The sequence below is a fragment of the Thermobia domestica genome, chromosome 12 (assembly GCF_964235325.1).
Source record: "Thermobia domestica chromosome 12, izTheDome1.hap1.1, whole genome shotgun sequence".
NCBI classification, from domain to species: Eukaryota; Metazoa; Arthropoda; class Insecta; order Zygentoma; family Lepismatidae; genus Thermobia; species Thermobia domestica.
Window position 1 is genome coordinate 131,197,997 of NC_137465.1, and position 24,430 is coordinate 131,222,426.

Here is a 24,430-nt window from a genome sequence, read left to right on the forward strand (position 1 = left end):
GTTCACGGACATCAAAAATACCATATTATTCGGTGAAAATAACCTTTTCTCAGTTCTGGTAGTACTTTGCAACATCCGTAAGTTAGTTGATGGAAGTGATAAGTTAACTAATTGCGCATCGTGATCAGAATAACCAGGGTTAAGTATGTTGCCATATGTATCCCTCCTGAAAATTGAGAGGGGACATCGAAGTACCTATGTCCTATTACAAAGAATTTATCTCTTTATCCATTCATATGATCATATTATGCAATAAAACTACATTTCAGAAGTTAAGTTAAATATATACAAAATTCTACCATACGTTTATATTTTCAATAATTTCTTATTCATGAGATGGTGCATGATGGATCAAGATTGTGTGAACGATGGCTGATACTTCCAGTTACAGTATTAAAGAACGTGTTATTTTGTACTGCCTTCTTGCTGGTGTGCATATTTTTACACGCTCGACCCTGCCATAGGAACTAAATACACGTTTCTGATTGGTTGCATGGGGATAAGATGGAACAATACGAGCCCTGTGGAGCTTCTGACCCGTTCTTATTACTACTACTACTATTATTATTATTATTATTATTATTATTATTATTATTATTATTATTATTATTATTATTATTATTATTATTATTACTAATACTACTTATACTATGGATTCGTATAGCAAAACTGCACGCGTAACGTAAGTACATAACTTTTTGAGTATTATTTTCATCTTATTTTAATGAAAAAAGTGTTATGAAATTTTTTGTTAAAAAAATAAAAAAAACCTCTCCTTGGGCCGGGTTTGAATCCACGCCAACAGCGATTCTTATTACTAGCCTGTTGCGCTAACACGCTCGGCTTCGAGAACTGACAGCAGCCAGTCTTTGATTTCTGCTATATGTAGCTACGTGGCGAGAAACGGATAACTTCAACCAATCAGAACGGCGTATTTAGTTCCTATGACTAGGGTCCAGCGTGATTTAAAAATATGCTGCTGGTGTCATAATGAAGAGGTTGATGAATGTATACTTCGTTATCAGGTTTATCTCAATATGTGCAACATCAACTTTTAGATTTCGAATTTCTCGAAAACTGTGCATGAGGATTTTCATTCATCCACATCACTTTGTTCAGCAGAATGAGATTTATCGATTATTATATGTTTCATCTCCGGACATTTTTTTCTCATCAAACACTAATAATATTGTGAATTTGGCACTGTAAGCACTAGATCCGTATCAGTGTTATAAACTTAAAGTTATCCTTTATTTCCCAACGTTTTGAAAATTATAAAGGAACTGTGAATTCATGTTATTAGCACTAATTGTTTTATTTTTCAAAATATAATCATGAATATACATAATCATCCATGGAACTATTATACATGAATAGGCTAATTCTATTGTTATGACTTCTTCACCAAAGAAAATGCATTATTGAAGTGGGACATCCATAACAACGTTAACTTATATTTTTGTATGAGAGAGAGGTTTCAAAAATAATCGAAGAGGTAAATAAATATCACATTAATTTCTTCTTCTTTATTGCTACGTAGTTCAATTAAGAATAATACCCAATGATACATATGTAAGTTATTTTAAGGATAGTGCTCTCACTGTATTTTTTTACTCCTATTTAACGATAAAATATTTTGGAACTACTATCTGTTGAAAATTTTAACATAGTTTCACTATTTTTTATTGGAATATATTGGGTTCGTTCCTATACATATAAGTAACTGTTAATTTCTATTACTTCAATAATGCTTGAATACAAGCAATAAATTTATGTGTATAATAAATAACCTTTATTACACAAAATGCACTAAATTAAAAGAAAAGAAAACATTAATAACAGCAGAAAGTCATCCATCTTAAATTCTGCCATATTTCTTTACGTAAATTAATTGAAATTGATCTTTAAGGATAACATCTCTAGTCTATGTTCTTCATAGTCTGTTTTTATAAAGTGAAAATGAAATGAAATATTTTAGTTTAATGCCCTACGATTGTGCCCTTTTAGGCTAAGGAAGACAATGATTAAGGCAAGTGAATTACAACAGAAAAATTAGTGGAATGAGAAAGTTGGAGGAAACGGAAGTATCCTGAGAAAACTCCCGAACACGATATTGTCCACCACAAACTTACTTGGCCGGGAATCGAACCAGAAACCTCACACACTAGAGGTATGCGCTCTACCTTCTTATAGAGTGAGTTAATGCTTGAGACCTCTTCACGATCACGATGATTTGGTCATGCTTTATATATCGAATTTTAGCTCCATCAGTACAAAATTGAATTCTCGTGAATAATCTCAAGAAATGAAACGTTTAAAGAATTTAGGGCTACTTCCAGCTAACTAACTAACTCTATGGCATATGGAACCCGGAGGATCAATGCTGCGTTCACAAAAGCTTGCATCCAGTTTCTACTTTGTATTCCAATCTCTGCGAGATCCATCTTAATATTGTCCTCCCATCTGCGCCTAGGTCTTCCTAATGGTCGTTTTTCGATTGGTCTTCCAGTCAAGACTTTGAAAGCGTTTTTTACTTTCCTCTATTCTAGCTACATGACCTGCCCACCTAAGCCTTCTAAACTTGACGACCCTAACAATGTTGGGTAAACCATATAAATTATGTAGTTCCTCGTTATGAAGTTTCCGCCATCCCCCATTTCCGTTCCTCTTGTGTCCGAATATTCGTCTCAGGATCTTGTTCTCAAATACTTTCAGTCTATGCTCTTCCCTCAGAGTAAGTGATCATGTTTCGCAATCATACAGAACAACAGGCATGATTATCGTTTTGTATATTTTAAGCTTCAAATTCGAATTCGCGACGACAAGAGATTTTGAACTGAATAGTAACACGAATTCCCTGCTTTTAGTCGACATTTAATTCCTCCGTGAAAATGATTTTCGCCTGTTAATATTGATCCTAGATATTTCAAAGTATCCACTTTATCAAAAGTGTTATTTATTATTTTAGCGCTTCCATAATTTGCGGTATTCCGGTCCCGACGTACTTCCATGTATTTAGTTTTCTCTGCATTTACTTCTAAACCCATGTCCCTGAAAGCGTTTAATAAGATCTCTGCATTTCTTTCTATTGTTCTCCCATCATCCCCTATTAAATTTACATCATCAGCATATGCCATAACCTGGTGAATACTGTTCAGCTCTAGGCCCTGGTTGCTCTATTTGATTTTCCTTATAGCGTATTCCAGAACGAAGTTAAATAATAATGGCGACAACGCATCTCCTTGTTTCAGGCCATTTTCGACGTGAAAGCTCGCGGACAAAAATTTTCCTATGCGGACTTTACTTCGGGATTCATTTAAACATATCTTAATTAATCTAATTAGCTTTCTCGGTACTCCAAGTTCTGTAAGAACGTTGTATAATGTTTCTCTCCTAACCGAGTCGTACGCCTTTCTAAAATCAATAATTAGTTTATGTACCGGGGTATTGTATTCCCACTTTTTTTCGAGTATTTGGCGAATGGTAAATATTTGGTCGATAGTTTATCAATTTTGTCTAAATCCGCACTGGTAATCTCTTCGCCTATCTTAAAGACAGTATTTTTACAGTGTCTTGCAGCTGAAGAGCAGTCTATTTACACATTGTCCTGTCTGATAATACTTCCACAAATGACTTCTTATCTTGGGATTGCTCAACAACAAACAAATTGCTGATTGCCTTCTTTACCGACATTTTGGGAAGTGAAAGTTTATTTCAGTATGAGAAAAACTTGCTATCGAACAATAAATTATGTAATTGAAGAATAAATTGGAAAATTAAAATAATTAATAAAATGGATCAATAACCAATTTTACATTTTAAAAAAGTAAGATTAACAAATAATGTAAATAAATTTAAAAAGTAATGTTATTAGTTATGCTTTTTTAAGCTCGTTAAAATTGAATTGTATAATTCTCATATGTATGTAAAACGTCTTATTAGCCAATTTAAAAAATACTTTGTTTTAAACTGTAAAGAATATATTACATAGAGAAATATTACGATCAACCACGGATACTATAGAGGAACCAGCAAGAGAAGGTCTTTGACATCTCACAGCGGCGGTGCTACTACTCATGTCAAGGCTTTTTCGGTGCATTTATAAGGGCAGTTTTCTTAATGGTGTAAAACAGAGTTACTATGCTCGATAACACTAGCACCAAAGTAAGGGCTACATTTTCCCTCAGCAAGTGAGAGAAAACTTCAGGAACCATCTCATAATGGCTCCTCTATAGCATTAGTTTAGTTTCATTGAAATAATTTTTCTTAAAAATCTTCTTTGACAAAACTTCTTCTGCTGCTGTTATTGTTTTTCTGTTTCCAACGATAGGGGATGCCAGGAAAAAGAATGTTTTTGTTTTTATTCTTCGCTGAAAGTTTAAATACATGAACTTGTTCGTGTTATATATATATATATATATATGCGTACTTAGTTAGGTATGCAAATTAAGAGTTCATGTTTATTTGTATATTTACAAACTTCATAATTATTCTTCCACGTGTGTCATATTGTAATGGAAAATGTTGTATCATTATTTTCTTTCAGATGTCTATGTTGTGTTGTCTGGAAGTTTTGAACTTAAGCTGCATTCGATGACAATCAACTCCAATAGTTTGATAATAACGACATCTCTTTCGATGTTATTCAAAATTGTCGTCTTCATCCAATGCGGCGACTATTAGATAGCTGCCAACCAATAAATGCGAAGAAAAATCTGGAAAATATTTCATAATGTCTACCTTCAGCTTGTTTGGGAAGTTCCAAGTTGATGAATCGGATAATACTGACACCGGTGAAGACGAGAACCTAGGCAATGAGAAAGGTGAAGAAGAGAAATGTGAGACATGTCCTTGTAGTGAAAATTATAAAGAAAAGTTTCATGAAGAAACTCTTGAAGGAATTACTATCGAAGAATACATTTTACCAGAAGAGCTAAACGTTCTTGAGGAAGTGTTTTCAAACAAACCCATGGAAGATCATCAGAATGTAGATAATACAGAAGAAAAAGAACATATTACAAGTTCGTATGATAGTAGGAGCATTTTACGAACAAGAGGAACCTCTTTACGACTTAATGAAGAAACTATTGAAAAGAAACTGAACAAAAAATATTTGTATTCCTTAAGAGAAACTCAAAGTAAACTCGAAGAAGAAATTAACAGAAGACGTTTGAATTTTTTAAAAAAAGCTCGAAGTAAATTTGAAGAAATACGCAATAGTTTTGCACCTGGAGATGCCTCAAATGAAGAAAAGAAGAATATCACATCGTCATCAAGTAGTGAAGTTATTACAGACGTATATTTTGAAAATCCTGTAGAACCTTTGAGGAAATCTAAAATAAATAGTAAATGTTCTTTATTAACAGAATTTGCTCCAAACTCTACAACAGATGCTGCATCAAACGTGACTGTTAAATTGTCTGATAAATGTGATTGCTGTGCTGCTGCTTTTGGAGAAACAAGTTCAACTCATAGCTTTTCCCTAATTAATAAAATACCTTTTAAAGATAAACTTATAATTGATATGGATGAGAAATGCTCATGCAGAATTAGAAAAAGACGAAAAACTTTCTCAATACTTGAAAGTGTTGTTGACTGTGATTCTGGTACGTATTGTACAGCAGGAACGAATTGTAACAAGATTTCTCCATCTAAGACAGTGAGTTACTTGTCTACTTTAGAGAGTTCTCCTAGTATATGCAGTCGTTGTACATCATCGGATGATATTTACAACAATGTTCTGCCTCAACAAAGACAAGAGATTATGGAATTAAAGCAAACATATTGTTTTGAACCAGCACTTACGGCAAAAGTTCTTCAAGAAGTAATTCCTTTAACACTGGTCAAAACAATATATCCCAAGAAAATGGAGTTTAAACAGCAACCCTCCATATTACAATCCAGTATGACAGCTATGTCTAAACAACTACATTATCCAACAATAGAGGATGTTAGAATAAACGTAAATAGTCCAGTAACCGAACAAATTCGCCCAACTTGGAATGAAAGTAAAATAGTCTACATTTTGTACCCAAAATGTCTATACTCATCAGCAAAATCACAGTGGGTAATAAATGAATTGTATGAAAATCCTAGTGTATGCACTTCTTGTTTGTCAACGGATCAGCTGTTGCAACAAGACTTTAAATTTTTCCAAGACGCTTCGTGGTTGCTTGATACGGATCTGAGTTCTTACTACTCCCGTTCTTGTGTAGATTATTCTTCTCTCGATGGCGATGACTCGGGTACTACAGATTATAATAGATTCAATTCGAGAAATTGCAGGGTAGAGCAACACTATCGTCTTTCAGAAATAAAGTACGATAAATTGTCAGAGGCTATGAAAGAAATATATAAGAGGAAAGGGGTAGGTACTGAAATCGCTGGACCATTATTAACAAATGAGCAACAGGCTTTATGTACAGTGGCTAGACCGTCGTGTCATCGACCAACTTCTTCTCGAAACATCCAACAGCCAGACTTACACATTCTATTTAGAGATGTCCAGACAATGGAAATAAAATATGAGCTAAGATTAGGAGTTATTGAGTGTATCGTTTTCGAAAAACTATCAGTAATGGAAATCTATTATGGTAATTCCTTTCAAAGTATGGAGAAATCGATATGCCCAATGTATACAAGGAATTCTCGACTCGACAACAGAATGATATGTGAATCAAGCATTATAATAGTTCCAAAGTCAACTTTGAAGAACATGACCGAAGATACAAAAAGATTGGCCTTTAGGAATAACATGGATGAGCCGGGACTCAATAAGCCTGGTAATAAACAATCCGTAACACTGCCATTGGTAAATGTTTCAAAAACAGCTGACAGTACGAAATCTACTGCATGCGATTCATCTAAGATGACAGCTTCCAAATCTGTTAATATTTCTGTCTCACAAAACATGCATGAGAGAATAACAGTCAAAAAGATGCAAGAGCACCATGGTACAAGCCGATCAATGGCTGATGTTCACAATAGGCAAAGTTCATCAAAGGAACGTGAATCTAAGTCCAAGTTTCCTATTCTCGGGTCAAGGTCTCAAAGCACAGATGATAACTCATCAGCATTAGATATTAGGCAAGACTCACCAACCAAAAGAACGAGGTCTCCTCATTACAAAAAGAATGATACTTTTCAATCGGCAGATAACAGATCAAAATTACCTAAAATTGTTGTAAAATCTCACAATAAATTAAGTGATGGATCTGAGGCTAGATTCATGAGACCAAAATCACCTTCTTTAGGGGCTAAATCTCCAACTAAAGAACATGCTTTGAAGTCACATGTGCAAACAAAAAAATTTGACAGCAACGCTTGTTTACAGAAATCGCCATCGTCATTATCCAACGATGATAAAAAGATCGATTCAAATGTGATGACAACTAAGAATAACACAGGACACACAGAATTTCTTTCCAAAAAAAATCGACTTGCAGGACGAGAAGTACGATCGCTGGATACTAATATGAAACCTCAACTTTCAGGAAGTATTTTGAGTGCTGTGCAGAACTTCTGTTCCAGTACTTTTCTTAATCAGAACACACATAAACATTCTTTATTAGGATGTGATACGATGAATTGTCAGAGACCTCTGTCAGGACATGTGAAAGATTTAACTAACGTCGACAAAAAGGTTCCTCACTTACTGGATCATTTACACTCAAAAGTAGTGAATGATCGGCAACCTAACCGATCGCTACGAGGTAGCAGTTCTAATCCTTCGTGCATGAAAGGTAATCGAGCTTCCGCAAATGAGAATTTGGATGTGCGCGAGTTAAAGGATTTCAGAAACGTTGATTTAGTTAACGTGAAACAACATTTAGCTTTCCCTAGATCTCCTGAATCACGGCAGCGAACCAGCGTACATGAAGACCTGTCAAAAAGGTTTCTTACGAAGTCCCTGAGTTCTAATTTTACCATTCGAAGGAGACGCTATAGGGACGAAGACACTAAAAAAATCAACAGTGTCCTTCAAGGTACGGCAGCAATTCCGTCGCAGACGTCTGCTGGAAGATCAAATGATACAACACAATTTTCTAAAATCACCAGATCGAGGGAAACTCCTTCAAGAAATTATTCTAATAGACATAGTACAGATGAAGTTTCTAGAACAACTACCAAGTAAGTTATTATTTTTTAATGTATGTATTAGTTATATGTATATTGTATAAGTTATGAATTTATATATACAGGCCGTGACTCACTTGCCAAAAATGTATTTGGAATGAGTTATTTATCAACTACGAAACTATGAAATTATTTATAAAATCACTTCTTACGATGTATTATTCACGAATCATATATTGTCGAGAACCATATCATAACATATTGTTAACAACTATCAGCTATTACTACTCTTTTCTATTGACAATGGATAACTTCTAGTGTAAGCGACGTATAGTCCATATTATATAGTGTATGTATTATTTTGATTAGCAAAAATAGTTAAATGTGATCCCGAGCTCGGCTCCTGGTGCAGGTACATAATATTTGGAGATGACCCATCATCGTGAAACAATTTGGGAACTGTCTAAATTAAGAGTATGAACTCCGGAGCAGAAAGCCAAGATTAAGGTTTTTGAAGCTAATGCCCTGACCGTATATCATCTACTTGAATGTGTGCCATATGTCAGCGTGCGAATTGTTGGGAACATGCCAGGGATTTCCTCTAACAAAAAATTATCTTCCCCTGGAGAAAAAAAGTCATTCCTGGCACGCATAACTCAACCCTAACCCTCTAGATTTGTTTTTCGAATAGTCATGAGGATAGAAATAGGGAGTAACTTATATTTTGTGTAGCTGAACTAGAAAAGCATTATTATTTTTTCATTAAACCAACTTTAATAAAAAGATCAATTTGAAGCTAAGATTCATGCCCGTCAATTTTTTAAAAAATTGAGACCTATTTAGCCTGTTCCTTCACTCCACTATAATCGTCAGTATTTTATAGTCCTTTCTAAATTGCAGAGGAAAGAAACTGACCATCCTACTCCTGCTCAACTGGCTTAGAAGCCGTTTCTAGCTACATTAAGTAAAAGTTCTAGAAATGGTTTAAACAGGACACCCACATAGTTGTCAGATAGTAGAATTCGTTCTGTGGTGGAGGGGGAGAGAGGAAACTATAATTCTATTCTGCAATATTACATGTTAAATTACAAATTTTGAAATAAACCTGTATTTCAGTGTCACTACTAAATGAGACATTATTTAATAAATTATGACTGTATATACTATTTTCTAATACATAACTTTAAAACGTTAATCTAAGTCAAATATCTTTAATAATAGCTTGCAGTTGTAATGATATTACTATAAATGTAGTGAAATACATATACTTTGTAAACTTTTTCTATTTTTTCGTTATTCTATTAACTCGACTTGCAAGTTAAAATTTAAGTCTTGCAGGAGTATTATATAGTCCTATGTAAGCGTTGCAGTTATTGAAACTAAACCAGTTTCTAAGTAAATTGCGAATTACGATGTTTGTTTGTTTATTAATATCACTCACATGATTGTTAAATGTCAGTTGAGAGTTAAATGTTACATCGAGGTTCCGGACTGATTCTACCTTTTCTATAGATTAACCATGATATTTTATTTAGTCGCTATGTAACAAGATTACCTCATGTATATTATATCCTCATTTACTACTATTTATACTCATTCCATTATCTCGAGTCCATTCATAGATTCTAAGATCTTGTGAATATGGGATACTATGCCGTTTACATTGATCATTCTCTTAAACAGTTTGACAATCAGAATATAATAAAATATTTACATTTTTAAGGTTGTGCATTATATCATTAATAAATACTGTAAATACACATGTTCACATTTTATTAGACATGAGAAAAAAATATTGAAAATAAGGGATATTGCAGCATTGTTACTTTGATATCTCTATTGGTATTACGTAAACAAACAAACAAACAAACAACTTGAAACCTACTCTAGGAACAGATTTGAATGTATGCCCTCTTCTGTTAATGATTAACCAAATAACACAAGTTAAAGTTCAGACCTGACAGAAGTATTTCGTATTTTGCATCTCTTGTGTATTATTTCTTCCATCTGGTGGTGTTATTCCAATTCTTTAACAACTGGTTCTATACAAGGTAGACAAAAGCAAAACTTTTAGTAAATACCACAAGTGACAACTAGAAATCTGCACAGCATCCTTATACAAGGTGGTGTAACGAAATTAGGTAACACTGCGAATATCTTGGAAACAAATTATCCAAGATAGATGGTTATCAAAAAGTATTAGGAAGATCTTAACCTAGCAATGGATCAACTATTGTTGATAATGGTATGTATGCGTTTGAAATATAAATATCCCTCACCACTACACTCATGTAATACCAGTTCTCATTCGTGATACCTGAACATTTGAGATTAGGAAATTAACACTTATACCTTGTTATGAGAGATCATATGTTTAATCCTGTAGCTGTAAACATTTCTGAAAACAAGATAGTTAAACTAAAATTTACTGTTCCTGAGTATTACTTGGTTAAAATTTACTGTTATGTATGGGTATAACAAACGGTTCTGCGAACTCGAAATATTTTAACATCGGTTTTAGCGAACCAGCTGAATAGCACCAGTGCGTCTATCGCTGTCACTTATGAGAAATATGATTATAAATTTCGTAGGATTTGAATATACTACTGACTTTATTGGAATGGTTTACTAGGAATGATTCATCTCGATGCAAGTAGCTTAAGCTTGGCTAAAAAGGAAAGGATGAGAAATATAAGTGATCGATAATGGAATAATTGATGCAATGAGAGTGCGAGAAAATGGAAGAACTACGAGAAAATCTCGAACACGATATTGTTGACCTCGAACTCACATAACCTGTGATTGGACTTAGGACACTTCTTACCAGAAGTGAGTTCTACTGACTTCCTTGCCCCAAAGTTATCACAATTTGAAGCTCCTCATTAATTTCTAAAGGATTAAATCAATCTATTTTATGGCTGATATTTCGAAATATAATATCGTCATCGTCACATTAAATAATAATAATAATAATAATAATAATAATAATAATAATAATAATAATAATAATAATAATAATAATAATAATAATGAATAACCAATAGCAATAACATTTATATTTGCTAAGTTATAAATTAGTTTGTTTATTTCTGAAATATACGCATGAAATAAATAATAAATTGTTGTATGTTACAGCGCAAATGAAAATGTACCCAACTTAAATGGAAAATATGGCAGGAGGTATAGTAGGCTAAATCAACTGGCGCTACCGAAACAAAGGTAAGATTTTATCTTTTTATTTTAGTGTAGCACGCCAAAGGATTTTTTATTTCTCTAAAGAATATGAATATCTTTAAAATGGTTAAAGATTTGTACATCTTTAAAATCAATTCAACATTTAAATTAGTGCCAAAGTTATTTATTTATTTATTTATTTAAGAAGAAGAACACAACAGGTTATTCTACCCAATTACAGTGTTCATATCAGAATTACATAGAATATCTATAATATATTTGCGTTATCGATTTTAGTCAGTAGCTTGAACTTGTGTTGCAATTATATGATTATCGTTCAAAATAATTTTGCCTTCACTTACTTATACTAAATTATTGACAGTAGAGGAAACATTGCTATAACATATCCTCATCTAAATGTTTATGAATTTAGGTCCTAAATATAGCCTTTATTGTTGATTGTTCCAAGATCACCATTCGCAGATCTGTAGAATTTTTTTTCTTTGAAATAAATTATCGAACAGTTTCTTGTGATATTTGGTAGTAGCTTTTGTGATGTTTCGTTACAAAGATAAATGGCTTATTGTCAGGAACGATGGAAGAAACTGTGAGTCTTAATGCAGGAAATAGATAATTCTCTCCGGGACTACAGAAATCGCCAGAGCAGCAGAAAAATCTTTGTAAAACGTTATGGGAACAGACAAGGAAAACCGTATAAGTTTCTACCTAACTCACGTATGTTCCATTCTTATTTTATAGTCGTCAATTTTATAGTCCAGTTCGTCCCCACATACGTTCTAACATACCAAGATCGATAGCAGTTACTGCATCCACAGTTTTGTTCTGAAGCTGTGTTAAATCCCATGGCGAAGAAGGCACACGTATCATCTTATAATCCTTGCGGGAAAATCTCATGGAGTCAAGTCTAGCGATTTTAGAGCCAGAACATTAGGGGCAAGTCGTCGCCTGAAGAGCGTCCGATTCATCGGTTAGGATTAAGGTTAACACGTACGTCTAACTGAAAATATGAGTGGAAGCTGGGATCCATCTTGCTGAGAAATAAAATTGTAGTTACCATCCTGTAATTTTAGCACTTGCCACAATGTGTTAACATATCCAAGTACCTACTTTCATTAACAGTTGACTCACCGAAGAAAACCCCCGTAAAACGAGAAGAAACTGCAAGAAATACTGGGTGTTTCGAAACAACACCGACAACGTTTGGGAGGTGATTTCTGACACCAAGATAAAACAAAAAGTATAGACCAACCTGGGTGTACAAATATTTCCTTTCGGAGTTATATGTTGCCGAAAACATAAAAAAATGAAGTTTAAAAGTCCATAGCTCCAAAACTATGGGGTCTACCATATTTGGGTCAAGACTTCACTTAGGAACTAGTATGTGTCCTATCCAAAAATCTATGTTTCAGAATCCTAAAGCACTCATGCGAAAATTTTTATAGACGGAGTTTGGCTACGGGCGTATAATTTGAAGTACTCACCAACTACTTCTATAGAAACTGTTGCGAAAGTACCGCGTAAGAAGTCGTATTGTTTTTCACTTTGAATCTTTTCTTGCAAATCTACGTATCAAACCTTTGTGTTGCGAAAGGTTTGATACATAGGTTTGTAGGCAAAAAAGAGGCATTTAAATGTATTTTCCTTTTAAATAAGTGTCCTAATTTGGTTAGAAAAGTGTATATTCCTTCAAGATAAAAATTAGGTCGCGTCCTGAAATATGTTTACGTATTTGAATGCAATTTTCTTCAACTTGCATTATAATAGTATGTTAGTTATCAAGCAGAAGATATTAAGAAAAGAATAGTGTCATTGGTTTCTTTACATACAATATGTTTCTTATATGGATTACATTAACTAGAGACTATTTAAAATATATCTTATTTTGGGAAAAACAGGTATTTGAAAGCAAATCAAGCATATATGGAAGCACTAGCAAACAACGATGCTGCAGCAAGACTTCAACACATTATAGAAAAGTGTTCTGAAGTACTCTCTAAGTAAGTACAAGATCAGTATTCTCTTAAGTTCAATAAAGTAGATATGTTACTGTTAAAGAGATTATAATGTAGAAAGAAGTGAAACCACACAGATGACAGGGGAACTTCGTGGATTCATTTTTTTTTTATTTCAATAAAATTAATTTATCGTGAGTTATCACTGAATTTAAGTAATAACGATGCCTTATAGCTTTCATCAACAATTTTATTACATAAAGAACTTACTAACCTTCTTACTATTCAATGTAGACAATGTCGTTTCAACATCGATGTTTCGGATACTTTAATCACGTATCCCTCATCAGGATTAAACAACGGCTTACGCTGTATTTTACAATGAGTTCTCCACATGTTTAATTGTAAAAACACAGTGTTATACAGACTTAAGGTAAAGACAACAGCGGAGGATATTCTATAATTTCTACTGTGCTGTTTCAACTAAGCATGCGAAGAACTTAATGCAAAATATAACAGTTAACGTTTGAATTCTGATGAGGAATACTCGATTACAATGTCCGAAATATCAAAGTTGAAATGATATTGTCTACACAGGAGGCTAGTCATCCAAGTTGAGGCTTGTTTTTAAAGCAGAAAACAGGACAAATATACTACTTTGTTTTATACTTTTACTTTATTTAATGAACTAAAAAGAAAAAGAAGCAGCCCCGTTACAATTACAGTCAGTTACAATTTCCAAACCAAAGAACACAAAGAATTACAGTCTCTTGCAAAATGCACCACATCTTACCAAGGTTTGTTTGCCATTAGTGAATCTAAACTTGTTTTGCTTTGGTTATCCTCAGGTTGTGAAACGATTTCTCACCTCTACCTATACTTATTGCAGCTTGTAAATATCACTAATGTGTATAGCGTCAATGTTCCACCTGCGAAGTTTAGCAATTTTCTCAGGAGTGTGGTAGAACCTTTATGTATCCCAAAGAAACAAACAAAGAAAGAAAAATATATCGAGGAAGCCAGGAGATTGATTTACTATAGCCTATCCATTTCTCAGGAAAATCTTTACCTAGAATATACCGAACATCATAAGACCAATGAAGGGGTATTCCATCATGTTTAAAAATGGAGATGGGTGTAAACTTGCCCATCTGTCAGTAAATGTTCTTTGTAATATTGTCAGCACTGAAAAGAAAATGATCAGATAACCATCGATATAACCAAAGAGTTTTTGCGTGTTTCAAGCATACTGATTTCGTTAAAAAAAAAAAAAAATCCTACTCTTCTTTCTTCATTCGTAGCTTGTAGTGTAGTTAGCTTAGGTACGATTGAAAAATCTTTAATTAGAGTGTCTATTGGATAAAATAATGTTACGTCGAACTACATTTAATAACAGATGGGTGACTTATGGGGCTTCTGATTAGATAAATGGGAAGCATACTTGATTTGGTACTAGCAATCTCACCCATTCGGTTCTCCGTTCGAATACAGTTTTCATTAACCTATAGTATATAACCATGTGATGCTTGGGTAATTGTTAGGATGGGTAGAGATTGGGCCTAAACTTAAGGCCGAATTAAGAGCACCACCCAGTTTTACCTGTGACGATTATGGCTCAACTCTTCAGTCAATAATAGTAGGGCCGTTAATACGCGGGTTCCTTGCACTCTAGGCTATACTTCCAAAACTCTTCTCCGCAGAAGTAATGTAGTTTCATGTTGGCTATTCTGGTTTAATACATGAACAAAATTTTATTTTGATCAAACTTTTAGACTTTGTTGCAAGTTTCAACGATCAAATTGTCGTCCATAATGGATCTAGCACTCAATCGCGACTACGCAAAATCTCATTGTTCAATACGCGTTTATACGACTGGAGCACATGAAAAGGAAAAGTTATATTATAATTTGCCATGCAGAAACATTTACATGGAAAGTTTATAGTTTACTTATTCTGTAATATTTTATTTCATTTCATTTTATTTATCCTCCATTCTGTACAAACTTGGAAATAATTTTCCGATAGTACATGGGATTCGTCATGGTTAATTGAAGCAGTACATATATTGGTCACATTTATTAAACGTAATTCATACATTTATACATTATAATAATTTGAAATATCATTATACCAATACTACAGCATACCTTACACATAAATGGACCTATCTTGTTAATTTGTTATTACTATTTACATCGTGACTATTTAATTGATTATATTCATCTATTGTATAGAAGTAATGTGACAATAGATATTCTTTTAATTTTCTTTTGAATGCAATATTAGACTTGATTACCTTTAATTTGTTTGGTAACTTATTGTATACCATAATACCAGCATACTTTACTTCCTTTTCGTACATTGCTGTTCCATGGTTTGGTGGATGAAAATTAGTCTTTTTTCTTGTGTTATAATCATGCACGTCACTGTTTGTTGTGTACTCATTTATATTGGATCTTACAAATTCTATTAAGCAATATACTGTATATACAAACATGGTAAAGGTAGTATAGCTAGTTCTTTAAAATATTTCCTACAGAACTCTCGCGGTCCTATACCAGCTAGAATTCGTACAGCTCTTTTTTGAAGGACAAAAATATCTCTACTTTTACAGTATTTCCCCAAAATATTAATCCATATCTTAATATAGATTCAAATAAGCAGTAATATTTTTGCTGTATTTCGGTTTATAGTGTTTTTAATGGTTTGTACTGCGAAATACATTTTTCTTAAGCTATTCGCAATTTTTTCTATATGATAATCCCATTTTAAATTTGCTGATATATGTAGGCCTACACCTAAAACTTTTTACGGAACTAACTTTTTTTATTTCGTTTTTTTCCTATTTTTATACTTCCTTTATCTAGATTGTTGTTTGTTAATTTAAAGCGTATTGACAAGGTTTTTTTCTGAACTTATTATTAACTTATTATGATCAAACCAGTTCGTTAGTTATTTTACGCTATTTTCTGTTAGTAGCTAATTGTTGATGGTTTTCACCTGTTACTACATTTGTGTCATTCGCGAATAAAATGGCTTTTGCAAAGTTTAAATTATGCAGGAAATCATTTATATATATATATCAAAAACAGTAATGGCCCAAGAATTGATCCTTGTGGTACGCCGCATTTAATTTTATTCATTGTAGATGTGAAAATAGTTACTTTTGAATTTCTCTCATCTACTCTAGTTATTTCCACCACCTGTATTCTATCTGTCAAATATGAATGAAACCAGTTTCTTATTACTCCTCTTATTCCACATTTCTCTATTTTATATAAAAGTTTTCTATGAGGCACTAAGTCAAACGCTTTAGTAAGGTCTAAAAACAATCCTATACACTTATTTCTTTTATCTAGTAGTTCGCTTACGTAATTCAGATATTGGTAAATAGCGGTTTCCGTTGATTTTCCTTGAATAAATCCATGTTGATCTTTTGGAATTCTTCCAGTACTTTGTAAATATAGTGTAACCTGTTTGTTTATTGCTAATTCTAATATTTTCGCAAATGTTGTAATAAGAGAAATCGGTATATAGTTACTGATATCCATTTTATCCCCTTTTTTATAAATTGGTTTAACTTTGGTAACATTTAATTTATCAGGAAATAATCCTGTTTGGAAAGAAAGGTTTATTAAATAGCATAAAACTTCAGCTAGAGAAGTGTTTACAACATTTTTGATAAGCGCAGACGGTACTTCATCAATGCCTGCTGACCATTAATTTTTCATTTAATTGATAATTTTAATTACGTCGGTCACATTTACACGATATATGTACATTGAATTTAGATTATTTTTTATGTTAACTTTCCTAAATTGGTTGCTATTTTTGTATTTGTCATATATACTACTTAAATTTGTATAATAAGAATTGAATGTGTCTGAAATTATTTTTGGGTTATGAATTACTTCATCATTTTGTTTTATTTCAGTAATGCTTTCTCTTGTTTGATTTAAGTTCATTATTTAGTCTTATTAGTATCTAAGGAAGGAGAGGGAGCCAAATATGCTGCCAAAAGCTTAATCTTAATTAGCCAGGCTTTAATCTGGATCTGAATAATAGTAATATACTCATAAAATAGTCCAATTAAACTCAATAAATTTTGAAGCTAATTATTTCATCAAATTACAGTTTTTGTCCCTTATATTTTAGGTCTAATATTCGTCAAAGAAGGTCCTCTTCAGAAACTCCACCTGCTGGGAGAAAAGCCACTAAGTCGCCGAATGCACAAACTTACAAAGAGGAACAAACACGAATACCAGAACCTGTATATAGTAGAGATTTTAATTCATCAGATCAAGAACCAAGTGCAACTGAATCTTCTTACGGCGATGAGCTCGTCGTGTCTAAAAAAGAATCCTTAAGAAGGTGTCAAAGCGATAGTGAAGTGGATGTTCGCCACGATAATGACTTGGACAAATTACAACAATCGTCTATTCCAAGCAACGATATGGATGAAGCAACTTCCAGTTCAAAAGTGCAAATCAAGGAAGATTTAACTGACTTTTCAAGTAAAATCCGAGCGAATAATAAGAAGTTTGATGAAGCGATTAGAAAATTATGCAAAAATATGGTAAGTCAAAGTTACGAGTTTAATAGGAGAAAAAGACTGAATAAATGTATACTATATATATATACTTATTGCCGAAAGTCTGAGCACACTACTGATATTACTGCTTTTTCAGAATTTTTCAAAAAAATACATAGACCCATACAAAACTCAGTTTATTGAACTTGTTCTGTAAAGTAAACACCATTGCTCATATAGAGAAATTAAAACATATGATCCTCTTTCCACTGAGATAAGTTTAGTGAGCAGGTTTGCATTCAATGAAATGCCAACCGTTAGCCTTGATAAGAACTTTACAAATTCCAGACGTTTGTTCGATTAATTCATTAAACCTTTGCGAAGCTATGCGACTCCAGTAGCTCTGAAGAGCCTTCCAAAGACCTTCAATATTCTTTGATATCAAGTTCCTCTTACAAGCACTCGATGGGTAGGAAATCCGGTGGTTGTGGCGACTATTCCATTTTGTTGGAGATGTAAGGACCTTCTTTGAATTGCACATAATTACTGCATAGCTTGGAAGAATGTTTGGGATGGTAATCCTGCTCTAGTACAAAGTTACTGTTCAAAATCCACGTTTCTGATGAAATATCATGTCTCACTTAAACGTTGTGAAGCACGTTTTTGTTCATTATTTCATTAATTCGAACTAAATTTATCAACTTGTCAGTCTGTAAAACATCCCCAAACAGTGACGCTACCTTATTCGTACCTTCTGTAGGTATTACACGATCGAGATGAAAGCGCTCTTCGGAACGATGACACACAAACTTCTAGCATTAGAAGATGAAAAGATGGAATTTAGATTTGTCGGTCCAGAGTGCCCTCTTCCACTGTTCATCGTTTCAGTCTTTATTTATTTATTTATTTTTGCCAGGATAATCTTTTTGTAATGGTTCCTGCTTGAAGGAATGATTTCTTTACCACATTTCTACTCCCAAGACCAACCATAGATCTGAAGGTGGTGGACCACCGTTCTATTTGATATCGATTGGAAGGGCCTTTCCATAGTTCTATTGGTTCTTCCGAAGTAGTTAATGTCTATTCATTTCCTTGTTTTTTCAAGTGTACTTGTCCTTAAGGGAAGTTATTGCTTTTAGACGATCAGTGTGTTTCCGTGTGTAATATTTACACAACTTTCTAACTATCTTTTAAGAGTCCGACACAGCGCTCCGCATGATTACTGAGCGATTTTTTGCAGAAAATGACTCTCTTCTCTCCAAATAATCACTCGAACACGTACTTTGATTCTCAGTTAACAGTTTCCCTCATTTTATAGTATTTGCATGTTCTTCACACTATTCAACTGGTTCACGCGAATGAAAACAATAAGTTCGCATATCACAGATTTACATCCAATTTTGTTCATATTAGAACACGATTGAATAGCGCATACACGACTATTCGTTGAAGTAAAGAAACAACTACTGACAAGGGTTCATACATACGTACTTTTGGAGACGTTGAAACGATACATTTTCAACAAACCGTGATGTTAGTTGTCTGTTCATTGCTTGTTTGTTTATTGCCGAACAGCTTTCCTCAATAAATTTGTCTTGATGTCAACAAGATCATAGAATTTCGTGCTCTCATATGAACAACGTTGTTTATTTTCAAAAACGCGTCCAATAACCATGGTTTTGTATGGACATAGTGTCTTTTATTTAGAAAATTCTGAAAAATCATTAGTTTGCTCAGACAAAGTATGGCATCTAAAAGTAAAATGAAAGATCTTTCAGTTTTTCGTCCTGCCGCTATGCCCTAAAGAAGGCGAATAATTAATGAAAGTGAATGATCAGTACTTTTATACTGCTTGCCAATTGGTATATTGGTAACATTTCTCTATATTACAACAGCAGAAGCAGTACATTCTCTATGTTACAGTACATTGCCTGAAGGGCGGGTATTCAAAAACTAGATTTAAACTAAAATTATTACTTAAGTCTTTCACCAATAAAGATGCAAGTAGCCTGTCTGGAATCATAATCATCATCAACAACGGTTTATAAGTATTCTGCCATTATTGGTAGATCACTTGCCGCAACTGAGAAACTTCCATGCTTCACGGTCTTCAGTTAACTTCGTCTTCACGTGTTTTGATATCGTCCACTAACTGTAGTTCCTTCACTCCCTTCCTCTCTTTCCTGCCACCATATCCTCTAATACATCCCTTACGATACAGGTCCTTCTCAGCCAATGTCCCAACTAGTTTCTCTTCTCCGTTTCGATCATCATCATCAACGGAAGTAACATTAAGTGTTTCATAGTTACCGAAGCATCTACACGTACAAGACGTAACTGAAAATCAGCGACTCTACCTCAACTAGGCAGTATGAGGGAAGAATAATTTTAAAAGTTATCTTACCTTTTTCAAACTTCTAGTGTAATCTCAAAAATTAACATACTTTAAGCTTGCTTATAAGTAGACAATGTCCAAAATAAAGTGACAGGGTATTTGTATATTCCATTAAATAAAATAATATTACTTACGTATCGTATCTTCTAATTTTTCAAGTACGAATATTATTTCTCCAGCAAACTTGTAAGACTAATTCTTCAAGGGAAAACACACGTATGTTCCAGTTGTTCATAGTTATACAAATATTATAAAAAAATGGAAACATTTATAATTTGCAAGCCGTAAGATGATGTTAGAGGTCTTCATTACATCAAATGGAGACGTACGGAAGTGTGTGGTTAAGCGACCAGACACTGGTAATGTAAAATGGGAAACCTTTCAGTTTCAAAGATGCCAGGTTGTAGATGAGCAGTTAGGTGGGTAGTGTGGAACGATCGAACAGGAACAGTGTCCAAGGTGATAACTTATATAACTTATGGTAAACAGCATTGATAAAGAGCAATAATGGACGGAAGAGAAGGCTCAGTGGCAGGGATCGCCGAGCATTGAAGAGGATTGCCACCAAGAACATAGAGCAAACTCGATAAAATTAACTGCAAATTCAATCAGCACTTGGAACAGCCTATTGCGACTATCATAGTCCGACGCGAGTTTTTCAATCTGAAAATTCAAAGTCGAGTTGCAATTTCCAAACCGCTGGTCACCACCAACAATGCATTAGCGCGAAGAAAATTGCACCAAGAACGTGTAAAATGGACCACTGATAACTGGAAACGTGCAATGGTGTCCGTTTAGTCCTCTTTAACCTTATTTTCAACAAAGCCGTGCTTATGTATTTTAAATGCTCAAAGGTGCTTATGCTTCGAACTCTTTCTTGCTTAGCGTGAAACAGCCTCGGCGGCTTTGTAATGTTGTGGACCGTAAGCCCTTATATTTGGTGGGTCCTGTGATTATAGTCGCAGGATGCATTACTGCTACTGATTATGTGGACATTTTAAGTGACCATATGCATTCTTTGGTCCAGGTGTTGCTTTCGGCCAATATGAAAATGCGACTATTCAGGCTGCTGCAGCTGTTAAAGCATAGTTTCATGAACATCGAGATGAACTACAACAGCTTCCCTGATCCGCCCATTTCCCAGACCATAACATTATTGAACAATTGTTGTCGGTTTTAGAGTTCAGACTTCGGAGCAAATATTTGTGGCCCCGCGTTACGTAGTCGTTAACGCTCTCGCCTTTGATGCAAGCGGTCCCGGGTTCGTTTTCCCGGTGGGGACATTTGATCAAAGAGATGTAACAGCTTTTTCTTGCCTATCATCCTGAGCGAGATTTTTCCTGGGTTTCCTTCATTCATACCAAGCGTACACCGGACGGTACCTAACATACAGATCCCATGCCGCTTTCCCACTCCTTTCTTCCTTCCCTTCTCCTCCAGATAGTGGGCTCGCCTACGGACGTCATTCTTCATACGTGAGGGCTTAAGGCCAGAGATTGCTGGTAATGCCAAGAAACGTGAATAAATAAATAAAATTCGGAGTAGATATTCATCCTTGTTGACTGTTCTGCCTGACGAACGGTACGATGTTCTTCTAGAAGCAATGGCAATTCTTGAGGAAAGTTACATTGTTTAAAAAATTAATTTTTATCGCTACGAGGGAAGAAAGCTTATCGAATGTATTAATTCTTGTATAAGTTTTCTAAAGATTTCTCCTTAACTTGAGATGATAAAATTTATTATTTATTTATTTTACCGATGTGATTTCCCTCAAAAACTGCCAATTTCTGCAAACCATTTATGACTTATATGCCTAAATTCTATGACAAATCAGAGTCGTTCTGCAGACTAACGGTGATCTCACTCCGTATTAATCAGATAAGTTTTATTTTCTTCCGATGTTTCCATCTATTTGATAACTTCTGCATATTTATTAGTTTATTTAATTCCACTTGTGTCCCTAAGAATTCTACCTTTCTCATGAAAATGTAAAATAATGCTTTATTATGTTGTACAAAATCATTTACGCAGAGTTTGTGTGCTATACTCTTAGTATAGGCCTACGAATCAATACTTAATACGGGTCAATGGACATGTATGATTAGAGTTGTTCCGATCACTTAGTTCGTTACTTACTATGATAATCTCACTGTTTGCCCACATATTTCAGATTCCCAGTTAGCGAGCGTTACAACAGAATTGTTCATATTAAAAGGAACAACGCACAGGGTAAGAAGAAAGCCGCTATTTACCATGATGGCTAATGCCCAATCCATAGCTCGAGACGGTCATCTACTTTATCTTTCGAAAGAATTCATTTCTTTCAATCAAAGCGTATCTTTAGAACATATAGATACAATGCAAAGTCAAGTACGTTAATCATAAACGTTTTTTTTTTTTTTAATTTCAGGACACAGGGATTCGATCTGCAGACAGAGGTATGATAAAAACATTAGCAGCTTTTTTAAGATTGAGATCTTTCCTTAATGAAAGGGAAAAGCGAGAGGCGGACAAAAGCACCCAGCACCTGGAAGAAAAAAAGCAACTGGAGAACCATTCCGTAGAGGATAATAGATCTAAAATGTCTGAAATAATTTCCGACTTGAGCGACAATATCTCACCTCTTAAGGTCATAAAAGAGTTAGATGAAGAAATTCAAGAAAAGCATAAAGAAATACCAAAGATAGAAGAAGATACTGAGACAGGTAAGACAATTCAAACTCACCCACAAGTACTAAATGAAGAAGCTGTTGCAACATCATCTTCAGGTAACCAAATAAACGACCTTGTGCTTGAATCTTCAGCATCCAATACGAAAGAGAATGAAGACGATTTGTCTCATGCTAGTGATGAATACGCTTTTAATAGTGATAATTTTGATGGAGAAATAATATCACAAGGTTCTACAACAACGGATGAACTTAGAGAGAATATGGTTGAAAAAGACCATGGTGGGGAGCTGCACGAAGATATCATTGATGACATCGATACTTCTTCAGTCGATGATTCTGATGAGATATCAACGATTACGTCTGGTGGGAGCGACGAGGCTAATTATGATTCAGGTTTGGAATGTTGGAATACCACCTTGGATACGTATACTAATTGGCAATCATTAATTACAGCATATCTCTATGATGATGATGGAACGTTTAACTGGAAAAGCTTCTCGGTATGTACGGTGTCTTTTCTTGCTCTAGTGTTTATTATTATGAATGCTTCTATCGAATGTCCCGCATGTTCGTCTATAACTAATACTTTTTAATGTATCTGCGACTAGACCTCTTTCATTGTTTGGATGAAGTAAAAAAAGAAAAAAATCATGCAAAGACCATCTTATACCTCTGATATTTATTTATTTGTTGAAAATGTATTATTTTGTATAGTTTCAAAATCAGCTATTTATAAGTTGTTGCGTATAAATAAAGTGTTGTGCCATTATTTAATTTCTATTCCCTGTGTCTTTGTTGTTTTTCTGATATGTAAGTAAACAGGGCCGGATCCAGGATTTTCTGATGGGGGTGCACCAATAACTACCAAAATAACCAATCACACGGAAAATCTTCGAAGTTCATATGACAATATTCTTTACCCTTGACAATGCTGATGCATAGAACGATCGGGGGAAGGGGGGGGGGTATTTTAAAGAGAGTCACAAGTGGCAGAAGAAAAAAGTATTTTTTTTCTCCTTGTGGATTCTATTTCTTTCCCTACTTGAGAAATGTTATGTTGTTTTGCTTGGTGAATCCTTTCTTTTAAGCCCTAAAACGAAACCTGATGGCAGTAAGTTTCGGAAAGTGTTGCTATTTTTACTGCAAGCTTCTCATTTTAGATAGTGTTTATTTACAACGAAAAAAGGGGGGGGGGCACGTGCACCGGTGCACCTCCCTTAAATCCGGCTCTGTAAGTGAATCAGAAACCACTTAATTTAAATTTACCCGAGTTCTTAATACATGTATTGACTAGTAACATACTCTACAGATGATATTAAATTAGTAAGATCATATACTCAATCCGTTATTACGAACTCCTAATTCGGGAATGTTATTTGAGGATATCATCGAGGTTGATTTTGACTATGAGAGTGGAGTGGATATAATGCTTTGTGGTGACTACTTGTACAATACGAAGCAAAAAACCTGCAACATATAAGTTTAAGTTCATTGTCAAACTAAGCCTAACAACATAGGCAACCAACCTAACGTCTTTGTGGCACTGATCATGCCAGGATACCTTCGGTTTCGTCCCCCCGCACACTTTGTTTGGAGCAAGAAATGTATA

At 34.2% G+C, this 24,430-nt stretch overlaps 1 protein-coding gene across 1 annotated transcript; it reads left to right on the forward strand.

The window, feature by feature from the left end:
• Positions 1-1,432: 1,432 nt before the first annotated feature.
• LOC145666665 (uncharacterized) lies at positions 1,433-23,601 on the forward strand. The gene is made up of 6 exons (XM_081734133.1): positions 1,433-1,495; positions 4,547-8,130; positions 11,212-11,295; positions 13,167-13,268; positions 17,379-17,799; positions 22,560-23,601. The coding sequence occupies exons 2-6, from the start codon at positions 4,733-4,735 to the stop codon at positions 23,412-23,414; spliced, it is 4,860 nt and encodes a 1,619-aa protein (XP_081590259.1). The 5' UTR covers positions 1,433-1,495; positions 4,547-4,732; the 3' UTR covers positions 23,415-23,601.
• The last annotated feature ends 829 nt before the right edge of the window (positions 23,602-24,430 follow it).